Source organism: Lithobates pipiens, unplaced genomic scaffold (genome assembly GCF_037356315.1).
Source record: "Lithobates pipiens isolate NorthernLeopardFrog02 unplaced genomic scaffold, aLitPip1_a1.2 Scaffold_19, whole genome shotgun sequence".
Taxonomy (NCBI): Eukaryota; Metazoa; Chordata; class Amphibia; order Anura; family Ranidae; genus Lithobates; species Lithobates pipiens.
This window is the reverse complement of record NW_027507764.1, coordinates 190,440,028-190,456,970: the sequence shown is the minus strand read 5'-3', so window position 1 is coordinate 190,456,970 and position 16,943 is coordinate 190,440,028. Positions and strand designations below refer to the sequence as shown.

At 40.6% G+C, this 16,943-nt stretch overlaps 1 protein-coding gene across 1 annotated transcript in view; it reads left to right on the top strand.

Annotated features, from left to right (window-relative positions):
- Window positions 1-16,943, top strand: part of CNTNAP2 (contactin associated protein 2) — a 2,388,168-nt gene that overhangs the window by 1,272,979 nt on the left and 1,098,246 nt on the right. Inside the window, exon 9 of the mRNA XM_077491601.1 lies at window positions 3,547-3,696. Coding sequence (XP_077347727.1) covers window positions 3,547-3,696 — 150 coding nt within the window. The remainder of the gene's footprint in view (window positions 1-3,546; window positions 3,697-16,943) is intronic.

Here is a 16,943-nt window from a genome sequence, read left to right as displayed (position 1 = left end):
TGTGCAGAGAGAGCTGTGAGAGTCACCAGTGGTGCACTTTATTTTAGTAAGGCAGTAAACAAACTCAAGCTGCAATGTAGGAATGCTTTGTACAACAAGCCCCAGGCATAAAAATAAACAAAACATCTGATTATCCAAGCCTCTAACTAAATTCAGGTCAGCTCCCCACTAATAGGATGCTCCCTAATGGTTTAAAAAAAACAGGTAAGCAGCACTTGTTCTTGTATTTTTTTAAATGTTCTGTCAGCACCTTCCACCCAACAACAAACCCGCAGCAGAGAGAGCAACAGAAAGAAAGAGATTGAAAGAGTCGTGAGAATCAGTTATCGCTGCATATATAAAGGCCTGGCTACCAGATCTGGCTACCAGGTAGGAAGTGGACCTAGGCATGGAGGCATTATCCTACCTTTTTAAGATTGTAAGAAAAAAAATGTCAAATAGACAAACATGTAGAACAGCTCTTTCACTATAATCATGGAGGCCATATTTCCAAAAGGGGTTGCATCTGGGTCCTGGGTGGCATAATCATGAACTACCAATCTGTTCTGGTGCCCCTCGGTGGACTTTATCAGTGTCCTAACTAAATGCATAGCAGCTGCAGCCATGGTCCTGGTATAACTGCTCCACTCGGGATCCAGTATATAGTGTGGTATGGATGTCATGGATACCATCCAAAAAAAAATAAAAATGCATAGAACTCCGTCCCCAATTCCAAAGCAGAAACATTAGATCTAGTATGGATTTTATGAGGGAACAACACCCATGCAAAATAAAAAAATAAAGTGTTTGGTTCCTCCCTTATCCAAGCATGCAGTCTGGCAGGTTAGGAAAGGGGGGAGTACAATACATGACATCAACGTGAGGAGGGTGTCTTGTCAGAAGGGACCCCCCCTGGAAAATCGCATTGTCTTCATGTTGATGAGGACAAGGACCTCTACCCCGCAACCCTTGCCTGGTAGTTGTGGGGGTCTGCATGTTGGGGGATTATGAGGGAGCACCAAGACACCCATGTGAATGAGTAAGGAATGTATAGCATTACTACCAATTCACAAGAAAGTCAACTGTGAATAAAAACACCACACTGTTAACCAATCCATTAAAAAAAAAAAAAAAACATTGTCAATCACACTATCTAGCAATGCAGATTCTTGTTCATCACAATGAACAACGCCCACTGACCTGTCAAAAAAAAAATTTGATGACACATCTGATCTTGTCACTCACTTGCTGTGAAAGACAATTCCCTAGCTGACACATGAACAAAGAGCAAAGATATACCTGGTGATATCTTTGACCAAAAATGGGCTTGATCATATTTGCTCAATGATATCGCTCAGAGCCCCTGTGTAATTACTGGCCAAGTATGGTCATGTCCATATTTGGTCAATGACAATGACAAAACTTGAGTGGCTCTGCCCATTTGTGTACATTCAGTTCTAATTCATGATGAGCATTCACTGGGATTGGGCACGTTGGCAGATTGGCATTTTTTTATGTGTCGCCGGTTGGCAGCTGCCTGATTCATGAGAATGTGCATCTCTGGACAATGTGATTGACAATGGATTTATATTTTTAAGGTTTCTTGTTTATTTTGCCAAGGTTGTGAGGATGAGGCTCTTTTCTTCATTTACATAGGGACAAAGGTGTCTGGTATGGTTCAGAAGGGGAGTCACATGCTTGTACCCCCGCCTTTCCTAGCCAGCCAGGTTGCATGCTCAGATAAGGGTCTGGTATGAATTTGGGGATTTCTGTAGGTCTCCATGTTGTTTTCTTGTTTTTCTTGCTTACCGTTTCCCCTAAAATCACAGATTTAGTGCTACTGCTAATAAATGTTTATCATGTACAATCATGAAAAATTCTACTAACATATTTTAAAGTATTACAGCACATTTATCAACATACTTGTCTCTTTTCAAATCCTTGATTTACTGTCAGTGTCATCATGTCTACAATAATACATATATACATGCATGTCAAATAAGCAAAATGCAAAAATGTGCCAAAGGGCTTGTCATTATTCTGCTCATCTTTTTTGTTACGATAAATATTGAGCCTTGGTTTAGGATCAGTGAATGTATCTCCTGCAATTTAATTGGAATAAAACTACTGTAAGAATGTACTGATCAGCTCAAAGGCTGGATAAAAAATAGAACGATTCCAAACAAGACCCTACAGGGAATAGATACATTTATGTAATTCTAATAAGTTGGGCAGAGAATATGCATCTTTAATCTTCATAAGAAAATCAGAGACTAAGCCTTCAGCAAGCTTTATGTTGGTATTATCACATTTAAAATTGCAAACAAGGTAGTGAAAATATTCTCAGAAACTGCATGCTGTACATCTGTTCTGAAGACATTGATAATTTTGCTTGGCAACTCTATATACAGTAGAATATGTGATAAAGTAAAATGGACATGCTTGTGTAGCAGGTGAATAAGGCACACGTGATGGTGAAGAAGTGATAATATGAAAGTAATTTACTTGTTTGCCAACCATAGACATTTTGGGTAATAAAGCACAACTGCAGGTGAGATATGTAAGAATAGCAAATATGGAATTGAAATGAAGGAAAAGTAAAACTGGGAGGTTATCTCATACGTTTTATAATACTTTGTTGGGAATGTCATGGTCTGGGGCTGTATGAGTGCTGCCGGGACTGGGGAGCTACAGTTCATTGAGGGAACCATGAATGCCAACACGTATTGTGACATACTGAAGCAGAGCATGATCTCCTCCCTTGGTAGACTGGGCTGCAGATCAGTATTCCAACATGATAATGACCCCATACACACCTCCAAGATGACCACTGCCTTGCTAAAGAAGCTGAGGGTAAATGTGATGGACTGGCCAAGCATGTCTTCATAAATAAAAAATATTGAGCATCTGTGGGGCATCCTCAAACGGAAGGTGGAGGAGCGCAAGGTCTCTAACATCCACCAGCTTCATGATGTCATCATGGAGGAGTGGAAGAGGACTCCAGTGGCAACCTGTGAAGCTCTGGTGAACTCCATGCCCAAGAGGGTTAAAGCAGTGCTGGAAAATAATGGTGGCCACAAAAAATATTGACACTTTGGGCCCAATTTGGACATTTTTACTTAGGGGTGTACTCACTTTTGTTGCGATTTAGACATTAATGGCTGTGTGTTGGGTTATTTTCAGGGGACAGAAAATGTGCACTGTTATACAAGCTGTACACTCACTACTTTACATTGTAGCAAAGTGTAATTTCTTCAGTGTTTTCACCTGAAAAGATATAAAATATTTACAAAAATGTGAGGTGTGTACTCACTTTTATGAGATACTGTATATAAACATCTATAATCACACAGCATATGATATCTTTCTTATAGCAGTTATTCTTTTTGAATGGACCCTTTAAAAAAGAATGACTTTGTATGCCAGCAATTTCCATCCATCTCTGACACTTCAGTTCCAGATCACTTGAGCTGCAGCGTGTAACACTTATTCTGTGCATTAGTCTCCACAGACAGTATATACAATTTTTATGAATTTCAACCAATATGATTTATTTCTTATTTGCAGGTTCTGCCCTTAATGATGGACAGTGGCATGAAGTAAGATTTACAGCCGAGGAGAACTCTGCCATGTTAACTATCGATGGGGATGAAGCATCGTCTGTAAAAACAAATAGTCCTCTTCAGTTCCGCACTGGCAGTCAATATTTTTTTGGAGGTGAGATAGTGATTATCATTTTACTTTATGTGTTTGCCTGGCTATGTGCAGAGTGCAAGTACAATGTGTCTCAGGTATGTGGTTATCTTAACCCTTTCATGACTAAGCCTATTTTTGGAATTTGGTGTTTACAAGTTAAAATCCATATTTTCTACTAGAAAATTACTTGGAACCCCCAAACATTATATATATTTTTTTAACAGAGACTCTAGAGAATAAAACGGCGATTATTGCAATATTTTATGTCACACGGTATTTGCGCAGCGGTGTTTTAAATGCAACTTTTTGGGAAAAGGGACACTTTCATGAATTAAAAAAAAAAAAAACAGTAAAATTATCCCATTTTTTTTGCATAATGTGAAAGATAATGTTACGCCGAGTAAATAGATACCAAACATGTCACACTTTATAATTGCGCGCACTTGTGGATTGACGACAAAGTACGGTACCTAAAAATCTCAATAGGCGACGCTTTAAACATTTTTTACGGTTACCAGGTTAGCGTTACAGAGGAGGTCTAGTGCTAGAATTATTGCTCTCGCTCTGACGATCGCGGCGATACCTCACATGTGTGATTTGAACACCGTTTACATACGCGGGCGCGACTTCCGTATGCGTTTTCTTTGCTTTGCGAGCTCGCGGGGACGGCGGGCGCTTTAAAAAATGTTTTTTTATTTTTTTATTTATTTTATTTATTTTATTTATTTTAAAATGATTAAATAAAAAAAAAAAATAATAATTTTTGATCACTTTTATTGCTGTCACAAGGAATGTAAACATCCCTTGTGACAGTAATAGGCGGTGACAGGTACTCTTTATGGAGGGATCGGGGGTCTAAAAGACCCCCCACCCCTCCTTTACACTTCAGTGTATTCAGATCGCCGAAAACGGCGATTCTGAATACCGGATATTTTTTAAAAACCGGCGCCATTGGCAGCCGAGTAAACGGGAAGTGACGTCATGACGTCGCTTCCATGTTTACTATGAGGAGACTGGAACGAAGCCGATTACGGCTTCGTTCCAGTTCCTCCCCAGCGGCCGGAGGCAGTGCAAGTTGAATCGGTGCTCCCGATCGAACGGGAGCACCGGTAACAGCGGCGGGAGGCGGCGGGAGGGGGGGACGTCCCCTCCCGCTCCTCCGGCATAACAGCCGAGCGGCTTTTAGCCGCATCGGTTGTTATGGCTGGAAAGCCAATCGCCTGCTGAAGAAAACGGTACCGGGATGATGCCTGTAGGTGTGGGCATCATCCCGGTATACCCCCCGGAAGCCGAGTACGCAGATCTGCGTACGCTCGGCGGGAAGGGGTTAAAGGAAAAGCATTGTCATTTCAACATGCTTTTTAGGTAAACGCATAAAAGAGAGCAGTTCAATGCAAACATTCTTATTGATATTCATAATTTAAAAACGAATGTTCTTGTTTATAATTGGATATCACTTTTGTACATGGGGACAGTCAGGTGAACTTTTTGGTAGACCTAGAAAGAGTAATTCCTAGTGTAGATCAGGACATAACTCTCCGGATGCACCCATCATGTTGGAGTTTACTCCCTCTGTGAAAAAAGGGATTATCTCCAAGTTGCATAGTGATAATGCTTATCCAGGCTTTCTCACTACCATTATAAAGGTCCTAGCTAAAATCTTGGCTAATCAGCTCCTGAAAATTATTACAATTTTTTTTTTGTCCAGACCAGTCTGGATTTATACTAAATAGATCAACACCTATCAATATTAGACATATTATATTATATTATCTGAACCTGTATATTCTTTGTAAGGGTGATAGAGTTGTGCTCTCCCTTGATACCACCAAGATTTTTGACAGCATCAAATGGAACTACCTATGGGCTGCACTGGAGAGATTTGGTTAGGAACCCAACTATATGGGATGGATAAAACTTTTCTAATGCTCCCAGAAATCCAGACACATTATGAATTGGCTTCCTGTTGGAACCACTCTAATTGAGCAGGATTGCTCAACATGAATGACAACCCTGCTCTTTGACATGGAAATGGAATCATTAGCTGTGACAATTAGGGAGACTGTTGAGATGAAATGACTCAAAATAGAGTTTGTAAAGTTACTCGCTACATTAATGAAACGTTTTCTTGGAGATATGAGGATACCTTTGAAATTCATGATACAGCTCATAGAAAGAATTGGTACATTTTTAAAATGGAGTATTAACTTGGATAAATCAGTCTTGCTTCCATTAGATACTACACCAACGTGGGTTCTGAACTTTGTTCAACCCATCAAAATCACTCACACTATAAAATATCTAGATATAGAGATAGCTACTAAGCCACAAGACTTCTTATCTCTAAATCTGAAGCACATTATCTAATATGTGAGACAAGAGCAAGACTTCACTAAAATGATTTGGGTGTCTCAAATGCTTTACATCTTGCATGGTTCACTGATTTGGATACCAAAAACAATGTGAAAAGAAAAGAAAAGTATGGCACTAACTTGCATTCTAAATAAATGAATACTCAAAATCATTGACATAAGTAATAAAATCACATTGGAGAGGTCCTGTAATTATAAAGTTAATAAAAATGCAAAATACAAAAATTAAACGGTAATCAAAAATTCCAAAAGAGTCTTTAAACAAATGCAATCACTGTGATACCAAAGGAAAGTGCAGATATGATAAATCCTTGCATGTGTGCTCCACCACAGATATAGGGGGTTATTTACTAAAGGCAAATTCACTTTGCACTGCAAGTGCACTTGAAAGGGTACTTAACGGGCACTTGGAAGTAAAGTCACTGTAGATCTGAGGGGGATATGCAAGGAAAATAAAAAAAAAATGCATTTTAGCTTGCACATGATTGGATGGTAAAATCAACAGAGCTTCCACTCATTTCAGATCTACCCCTTAGATTTAGAGTGATTGCACTTGAAAGTGCACTTGCAGTGCAAAGTGGATTTACCCTTCGTAAATAACCCCAATAGTGTGAGAAATGCGAACTCACCAGAACTTCAAAATAAATACGCCTTATAACAATTGTATTATATATATATATTATAATATCTGACCATTACAAAGAGACACTGTTGTGGTTAAGGAGCCAGCGCTTTCATATACATTGATGGTGGAAAGATTATACAATTGTTATCATGCGTATTTATTTAGAAGTTCTGGTGAGTTTGCATTTCTCACTCTGTATTTGTGGTGGAGCATAATTGAAAGGATTTATCATACCATCCTTTGGTATCACGTGACTGGATTTATTTGAAGACTCTTTTGGAATTTTTAATTACTGCATCATTTTTGTATATTGCATTCTTATGAACTTTATATTTACAGGATCTTTCCAATGTGATTTAATTACTTATGTCAATGATTTTTTTTGTGTATTAATTTATTTAGAATGTGAGTTAGCGTCATACTTTTCTTTCCTTTTCACATTTTCAAAGTGGTTCACTTCACTTTAAAAGGAACAGCTGCGCTCATAGTATATATTAAATAAAGAATAGCATCACCACTTGTCACTTCATTTATCCACCAAAAAAAATGCTTTAGACGAAAAGACTCCATGTTCTGGGAACTTATTTGAAAAATAATTATATCTGACAAATAAACATACATTTTGCATGCACGTAGTATAGTTACACCTAATTTAAAAACAGTATCACCATAGAATCCTATATACTGGAGAGCACTGCAGGGGGTCATAAAGAAAAGCCTCATTCAACTTTGATAGAGACTAAATTATATCAACATGATGATACCTGTTATCAAGATGTTAAGATGTCATAGTAATATTTCACTGCTATAATCATCCTTAATTCAATATAACAACTATAGTGTCACATACATTATATAATGTATACCAAACTCAAAAATGTATTCAGACTTTATTGGCACAGAAAGTAACAAACATTAAAATATATACGCATCAGCAGGAAGATAAGCAGAGACATCAGAGAAACACCATTTAGAGTAGAACATACATGAAGAACAACAAATCTTAAATGTATTTAAATAACTGTTTAATGGTTTGTAAATATTTTTATTATGCTCCGGTCCAAAAATGAAAATTCCTTTTGGCAACAAGAATGCAATTTTAGGTTTTTTATAGAAAGAAAAAAAAATGATTTTGGAATCATAGGGTTTGATTTACTAAAACTGGAGAATGCAAAACCTGGTGCAAAAAGTATTTTTTTAAGTTACTGTTGCCTTTCTATCATCTTGAACCAGTCTGCCCATTCTCCTTTGGCCTTCTAACATCAACAAGACATTTTTGTCCACACATCTAAAAACTCTAGAGATGGTTGTATGTGAAAATCCCAGTAGATCAGCAATTTTTGAAATACTCAAACCAGCCTGTCTGGCACCAACAACCATGCCACATTCAAAGTCACTTAAATTCCCTTTCCTCCCCATTTTGATGCTTGGTTTGAACTTCAGCTTTATCATGTCTAGATGCCTAAATGCATTGAGTTGCTGCCTTGTGATTGACAGATTAGCAATTTGTGCTACCGAGCAATTGAACAGGTGTATCTTATAAAGTGAGACAATACACAATAAAATCTTATTGTCTCAAAACCCTCTGATAAGCTCAAGAAAGTTATATCCACTTTTTAATATTAAATATTCACATATCTCTCACATTTTACAGCCAATACTTGTAGAGGGATGAGATCACTTCTTAGCATGTTTCCCAGATAAAAAAATCTTCAGGAGTGGAGGGAAAGAGTCTTGGGTGACCAGATTACATAAGCATCCATACTTCCGTCCTTCTGGGAACCTTTTTCTTACTAGGGACTAAAACATGGTGTAAATTGTCAGTCAGTGAATGGTGAGATTTTGCTCTAGAGTTAAATGCATCAATAGATGTAGTGTGACCAGATCTTGGAACCGAGTTTGGAGGATTTAAAATAACAGAATTGGTGTGTGCCTGTGTAGCATATGCGTGTGTATGCCCGCCATCTGTTGAAAATGTTTCACCTGTGCTTCTCTGTGTAGAATTGGAAATTAAACTGTTCAAGTGAATCAGGCCATTGTTTAAAATTAGAGTATTCCATAGAGTATCCACCATCTTTATAGCTCCTCTTATGTTCCAAGTGAATGGGGTGTATTATGCTATGGTGTATGTCTCCAAGAGTGTTACTGGGGATGACATAGAAGAATCAGATTCTGTGCCTTCATCCTGCGAAGCAGATTGTGCATGGCTATTACATTTACTATAGTTTGCCCCTCTGAATGAAAAAACAGCTCTGTAATGACATGCAGTCTTATGAAATGTGATTGTATTAATGTTTTAAAGTGAACAGGAAAAAATATATATTTGTATAAATGTTTTAAATATGTTTTTGTTAATACTGTACTATTTCAATTACTGGTACCTTTTAGAGTCTCATCTTTAAATATTATGTCCATTGGGAAGGATTGGTCAGTGAGCATGGATATTGGGAGCAAATAGTCGATTAGGCATGGAAAGCTGACATTGCATCCAAGTAATGCTGCAGCTGTTTCACAAAATACATACCAATCTTGTTATGTTACACAGCTATCAATGTTTTAGTGTGCCCAGAGTTCAGCTTCAGAAGGTTTTATTGTGAAATATTTTATATAAACCGTTAAAAAATGTTGAGACAAGTTTTGAATAAAAATAAGATCAAAAACATTATACTTTATAGAAATATTATTTGAGGCCATAGCCAAGAAAGAAAAAGCACATTTGCAATACTTAATGCTAAATAATTTTGGAAAGACTACAAATGACATTCGATTTCCGTATTCTGCCTGTAATACTTATTAGATGCAGTGACGAGTAAATGGACTGAAAGGCGCATCCTGCGCCAATCATATTATAGTTGGATAAACAAGTCAACTCATGCACAGAAGCAAATGTTTTATTCCTATAAAGCTTTATTTATTCTTTATTAACATCAGTAGCCTTGCAGACTATCAATCCAAGTTTCCATAATCATATCCAAGTATAACAACTCAGATCTGAACAGTGTTGTGACAGGAGATGAAAGAAATTAGTAGCTTAAAAGAAAGTCTTTGCTTTTGTTCTTCATCACCTTGTGAAATATTCACAAAAGAAAATAGAATTTTTAATAGCTGTTGTATGATATTGGATGTAACTATAGTGCATTAAATAACTTTTCAACAAATATATATATATATATATATATATATATCGGTATATATTATATTTCAAAGCAATAAAGCATACGTATAGACGAAATAGTCAGCTAGCATAAAACATTATACCGTATATACTCGAGTATAGGCCGACCCGAATATAAGCCGAGGCCCCCAATTTACCCCCAAAAAAACTGGCAAACTTATTGACTCGTGTATAAGCCGAGGGTGAGACATGCCTGTCCATCCCTGTGTGTGTGTCCGTCCCTGTGTGTCCGTCCATCCCTGTGTGTGTGTGTGTCCATCCATCCATCCATCCCTGTGTGTGTGTCCATCCATCCATCCATCCCTGTGTGTGTGTGTGTCCATCCATCCATCCATCCCTGTGTGTGTGTGTGTGTGTCCATCCATCCATCCATCCATCCCTGTGTGTGTGTGTCTCCATCCATCCATCCCTGTGTGTGTGTGTGTCTCCATCCATCCATCCATCCCTGTGTGTGTGTGTCTCCATCCATCCATCCATCCCTGTGTGTGTGTGTCTCCATCCATCCATCCATCCCTGTGTGTGTGTGTCTCCATCCATCCATCCGTGTGTGTGTGTGTGTGTGTGTGTGTGTGTGTGTGTGTGTGTGTCCAGCCTACCTGTGTCCCCAGCCTCCGTCCCGTGCCTTGCCTCCTTGCCTCCGTCCCGTGCCGTGCCTTGCCTCCTTGCCTCCGTCCCGTGCCGTGCCTTGCCTCCTTGCCTCCGTCCCGTGTCGTGTCGTGCCTTGCCTCCGTCCCGTCCCGTGCCGTGCCTTGCCTTGCCTCCGTCCCGTGCCTTGCCAGGATCGCCTCGGCGGCCATTCTAAAATTCAAAAGCCCCACCTCCGCCTCCGCCTGTGATAGGCGGAACACTGAATTTCCCAGCAGCCTGTGTTCCGCCTATCACCGATATCGTCTCATCCTCGTACTACGGACGAGGATGAGACGATGTCCGTGATAGGCGGAACACAGGCTGCTGGGAAATTCAGTGTTCCGCCTATCACAGGCGGAGGCGGAGAAGGAGGCGCGGCTTTCAAATTGTAGTATGTCCGCCGTCTGTCTGCTCGATACGCTGATCGAGCAGTCAGACGGCGATGACTCGAGTATAAGCCGAGGGGGGCACTTTCAGCCTCAAAAAAGAGGCTGAAAATCTCGGCTTATACTCGAGTATATACGGTAATTAGGAAATGCAGTAACCTCATCAACAAATGCACAAAATTATGTTTTTTATTCTGGTGCGGGAACCTAATTCCCCTGGACTGTTATGTCTAGGATGTTTTATCCTTTATATGCTGTAAGATGTAGTATTATAAACAGATCTATAGTTTTTGAGAATGCCAAGTACTTGACAACATAGTTACTTTCCATCTCAAGTTAGATCGGTCAGCAGTAACTGTTAACTTATATATTTTGTGTTTTCAACAGCTTGTAATTAGAGATGAGAGAGCTTCTTAACCACTTCAACCCCGGAAGATTTTACCCCCTTCCTGACCAGAGCAATTTTACAATTTGGCACTGCGTTGATTTATCTAACATTTGCGCGGCATTGCAATGCTGTACCCAAACTAAATTTACGTCCTTTTTTTCCCCACAAATAGAGCTTTCTTTTGGTGGTATTTGATCATAAACAAAAAAGAGTGACAATTTTGAAGAAAAAAAAACTTTTTAGGACCATTGATATATATATACAGTGATCATTAGTCCCAAACCTCCCTTTCTATACATATCAAATTACAGGGATGGAGGCATGTATCCAGGCCTCATTTAAAGTCCCAAAAAATTCCCCCCCCCCCTTACTTGCATATACAGTGATCAGGTCTATGTGTATGCACTAATTATTGTGTAAATGTCACTGGCAGGGAAGGGGTTAACACTAGGGTGAGATCAAGGGGTTATGTGGATAGGAATGACTGGGGGAGGAGACATATTATTGTTCCTACTTAGTAGGAACAAACAATATGTCTCCTCTCCCCTGACATAATGGGGATTTGCTGGCTCTCGTGTATGTGATCACGTATTGGCCAGCGGCGATCACGGCTGCAGGCCACGTGCATTGATCCCCCCCGTGCAGGTGGCGCATGCCCTCTGGCGGCTTCTAAAGGAAAAGTTACGGGGTTTCGCCCAGTAGAGCCATTGTACCACAGTATATCTACGTGAGCTGGTCGGGAACCTGTTTAAATCCAGTCCACCAATGTTTTACCTGCTTTGCTACTTCATTGAAAGAGACCTATGTAGGCTTCCTGATGCTTCCTAATGCTAACAATCGGGATTTGTATAGACAGAATGGCACCACCACTTTCACACCTCCCATCCTGCTCTTTGACAATAACATTTACATAGTCCATGGTGATTAAGATGTCCTGAGCTGTGAATATACATGATGGGGTATCTTCCTGAAACTCTAGGAACTAAAGAAGTGGCTTGGTAACTAAGAAATGTCTTAGTTGCAGAACAAGTCCAGCTGAACATGACTTGCAACCACCAGATATTCTATTCACTGGATAAATGGGAGCCTTCACAATTTTCTACTCCAATTTTATCTTTTTTATTTTTGATTTTTTTTACATAAAAACAAGCACAGCATTTTGTATCAGGTTTTTCCACATGTCACTCCAAATATGACTTGAACACAAAGTGAATGAATGAAAGTGTCACACAATTGCTAAATCAGTATGTTCTTTGCTTGTTGAAGTAAATGTTTTCTTTTTTTTATTTGGTCTGTGGTGTAGGAGTAGCAGCTCCTACAAGAATAAAAGACAATGCTAAACAAAAGTATTAATATTTTTATCTGTCTATCTGTCAAGCCTGCAGCAGGTATGGCTGCTTTGTGATGGTAACAATCAGTTCAGTAGTACTGGGGAAGGTGGCTAAGAAGTGTTTTTATGTTCACACTGATACTGTGTAAATGTCAGTAACAGGGAAGGGATTAAACACTAGGGGGCGATCAAGGGGTAAACTGTGTTCTCTGAGCATGTTCTAACTGTGGGGGGGATGGGCTACCTAGGACATGACAGAGATCACTGCTACCGATGACAGGGAGCAGTAGATCCATGCCATCTCACTAGGAAGAACAGGGAAATGCCTGTTCTGCCTCTCCTTGTCACAATCGCTGGAAACCAGCAGACATCAAGTGTGTGTTCCCGCTAGCACCGGGATTACGAAGGGACGTATGGGTATGCCCTTTTGTGCACCCATGCCATTCTGTCGATGTACATTGGCGCGCGGGAAGCGGTTAGTGATGTTGCCAACAATCTGGCTAACTCTATTTCATTGACAAAAATAAACCTTACTCGGTCCAAAATGTAAAAAATGTTTTGCCTTTGGTTCTAAGATTTTCTGCCTGATTGATGAAAGCTTCTTAAAGTTCAGCAGTATACTGTAGCTTGATAATCTGTTAAATTAGTTTTTGTCTTTAGAAACCTTGAATGATTCTTTTTTTTTTACAAGAAGGCAAAATGTCATGAAATATCCAAAGGTCAACGCCATGTTTCATAGCAATCATACATCTATCTTTCCATGAACTAGCAAGTACTAGGGATGGGCTATCTGTTCGAGTTGAACATTGGTTGTTCGCCCCTTTGCCGAACGGCGAACAATTTGGGGTGTTCGCGGGAAAATTCGAAAACCGGCGGATCACCCTTTAAAAGTTTATGGGAGAAATCTAATTTTAAAGGTTAATATGCAAGTTATAGTCATAAAAAGTGTTTGGGGACCCGGGTCCTGCCCCAGGGGACATGTATCAATACAATAAAAAGTTTTAAAAATGTCAGTTTTTTTCAGAAGCAGTGATTTTAATAATGCTTAAAGTGAAACAATAAACGTGAAATATTTCTTTCAATTTCATACCTGGGGGTGTCTATAGTATGCCTGTAAAGTAGCGCATGTTTCCCGTGTTTAGAACTGTCCCAGAGAAAAATGACATTTCTAAAGAAAAAAAGTAATTTAAAGTCTTTGAAAAAAAATGGCATGGGGTTCCCCCCAAAAATCCATACCAGACCGTCTGGTATGGATTTTAAGGGGAACTCCACAAAAAAAAAAAAATCCACACCAGACCCTTATCCAAGCATGCAACCTGGCAGGCCGCAAAAAGAGAGAGCGCGCCCCCCCCCCCTCCTGAACCATACCAGGCCACATGCCCTCAACATGGGGAGGATGTCCCCATGTTGATGGGGATAAGGGCCTCATCCCCATAACCCTTGCCCGGTGGTTGTGGGGGTCTTCGGGCAGGGGACTTTTTGGAATCTGGAAGCTCCCTTTAACAAAGGGGACCCCCAGATCCCACCCCCCATGCAAATTGGTAAGGGGTACATTGTACCCCTACCAATACACAAAAAGAAAGTGTCTAAATGTTAAAAAAACACACGAGAGATGGCTTGGGATAAGACCTTTATTAAAAATAAATAAAAAAATAAAAAACAAAAAGGAGAATCCAGCAATGTAATCCTATAAATCCATGCTCCTAATCCAGCAATGTAATCCAATTCTCGATCTCCAGGGATGGATGATCTCTAGCGATGGATGATCTCTAGCGGCTCCAGCGAGGAACACACACAGGATCCTGCTTCCACCGGAGACACCCAGCCAATGATGCAGCGCTAGCTTGACAGGTCTTATGTAGCTGAGGGCGGGGCCACCCGTCACGTGACCCCGCTCCCTCTGACAAGGGGAAATGCCGGGGTTTCCCAGTGATGTGAAGGATGACCCTGCCCCCTTTGCTGCAACGGGAATCCTGCGTTGCATCAGAGGGGGCAGGGTCACCCTTACGCGTCACTGGAAAACCCCGGCAGCCTGCCAGGTTGCGTGCTTGGATAAGGGTCTGCTGGGGACTTTTGGGGGAATTTTTTTTTAATTTTGGCACGTAGTTCCCCTTAAAATCTAAAATCCTGAAGGGTTTGGTATGGATTTTTGGGGAAAATCCCACGCCATTTTAAAAAAAATTTGGCGCAGAGTTCCCCTTGATATCCATACCAGACCTGAAGGGCCTGGTAATGGAATTCTGGGGGACCCCATATGCATTTTTTACATTTTTTTTCAATGACTTTCAATGACTTCTATATGTATTGTCGGGAGAGACAATTCATTAATAGCCAGCACTAGCGCTAGTACTTTTAAATTACTTTGTTTCCTTTAGAAATGTTATTTTGCTCTGGGACTGTTATAAACATGCGCTTCTTTACGAGCATATTATAGACACCCCCCAGGTACAAAATTCAAAGGAATATTTCACTTCTATTGTTTCACTTTAAGCATTATTAAAATCACTTCTTCCAAAAAAAATGTTGCATCGATACATGTCTCCTGGGGCAGGACCCGGATCCCCAAACACTTTTTATGACAATAACTTGCATATTAACCTTTAAAATTAGCACTTTTGATTTTTCATGTTCGTGTCCCATAGACTTTAACTGTGTTCGCGTGTTCGAACAAATTTTTTGCCTGTTCGCATGTTCTGGATGCGAACCGAACAGGGGGTGTTCGGCTGATCCCTAGCAAGCACACAGTTTGGTGTTCTTGCTAAACTCGGAAGCTGATTTGCACTCTTATTGATGCTTTATTTGAATTCATGAATGTTATCATCGACATAGTCAGTAAGGTTGATTAGTTTCTCCAACAATGTACAGCGCACTTTCAGTGACGATTTGCCAGAGGTTTACAAGGACTTGGGAAGCCGGAATTGGGTATTTTGCTGCCCAATGTATTTTATACTGGCTCTCCCACTGGAAAAACATTCTGATTATGACACCATCTAAATGCTTCATCACCCATGTACTGCAATAACTATCCAATGCTGGTGAAAGCCTCCAAAGAACGGTACAGAGAAAATGTTTTATACTTTATAGATCAGTAGAGTTAGATGAACAGTTTGAGCCGAGCAAAGGTTCGGCCCAAACATCGACTGTTTGCCCACTGAGCGCCCCAAAATGCACTGTGCTTGTGGTTGTTAACCACTTCAATACCCGGCACTTACCCCCTTCCTGCCAAACCAATTTTCAGCTTTCAGTACTGTCGCTGTTTAAATGACAATTGTGCAGTCATGCTATACCGTACCCAAACCAAATTTTTTATTGTTTTTGTTCCCACAAATAGTACTCTTTTAGTGGTATTTGATCACTTCTGCAGTTTATTTTTTGCTAAACAATTAAAAAAAGACCAAAAATTTGGAAAAAAAAGTTTCTGTTATAAAATTGTGTAAATAATCAAGTTTTCTCCTTCACTGATGGACACTGATAAGGCTGCACTGATAGGCACTGATAAGGTGGCACCAATGAGGTGGCACTGAAGGGCACTGATGATGGGCACTGATAGGCAGCACTGATGGGCACTGATAGCGGCACTGATGTGTGGCACTGATATGCAGCACTGATGCGCATTGATAGGCGGCACTGATGGGCAGTCATGGGTGGCACTGGTGGGCACTGATACATGACACTGATGGGCACTGATATGCAGCACTGATAGATGGCACTTATGGGCATCACTGATGGCACTGGCAGGTATTGCTGATGGGCACTGATTGCCATCTGCCTGAGCACTGATTGCCATCTCCCTGGTGTTCCAGGGTGGCATACCTTTTGGGGTACATTTATCGGCATCCCTAGTGGTTTGGCGGCATCCCTGTCAGACGTGAGTGAGGAAAAGCCAATCAACGGCTCTTCTGTTTACATTGTGATCAGCCGTGATTGGACAAGGCTGATCAGGTGGTAAAGAGCCTCCGTCAGAGGCTCTTTACTGAGATCAGTGTAGTGGTGTGTCAGACTGACATGCACACCCCCACGGTTATCATATGATGCCCAGTCAGGATAACTGAACCCAGGATAACTGAGCCACCACCCGGCCTTCATTCTGCTATAGGCTGGGCAGGAAGTGGTTAAGGACGGGGAAGCCGGCCGCTGCATCCTTAGCAATGGATGAGTCATCAGCTGTCAAATGGCACGAGGCCCCCAAAAATGAATACCAGACCCTTATCCGAACATACAGTCTGGTAGGACAGGAAGGGGGGATGAGAGAGCGTCCCCCTCCTGAACTATACCAGACCACATGCCCTCAACATGGGGAGTGCTTTGGGCTGGGGGTCTCTGTTGATGGGGGCAATGGCCTCTTCCCAACAACCCTGCATGGTG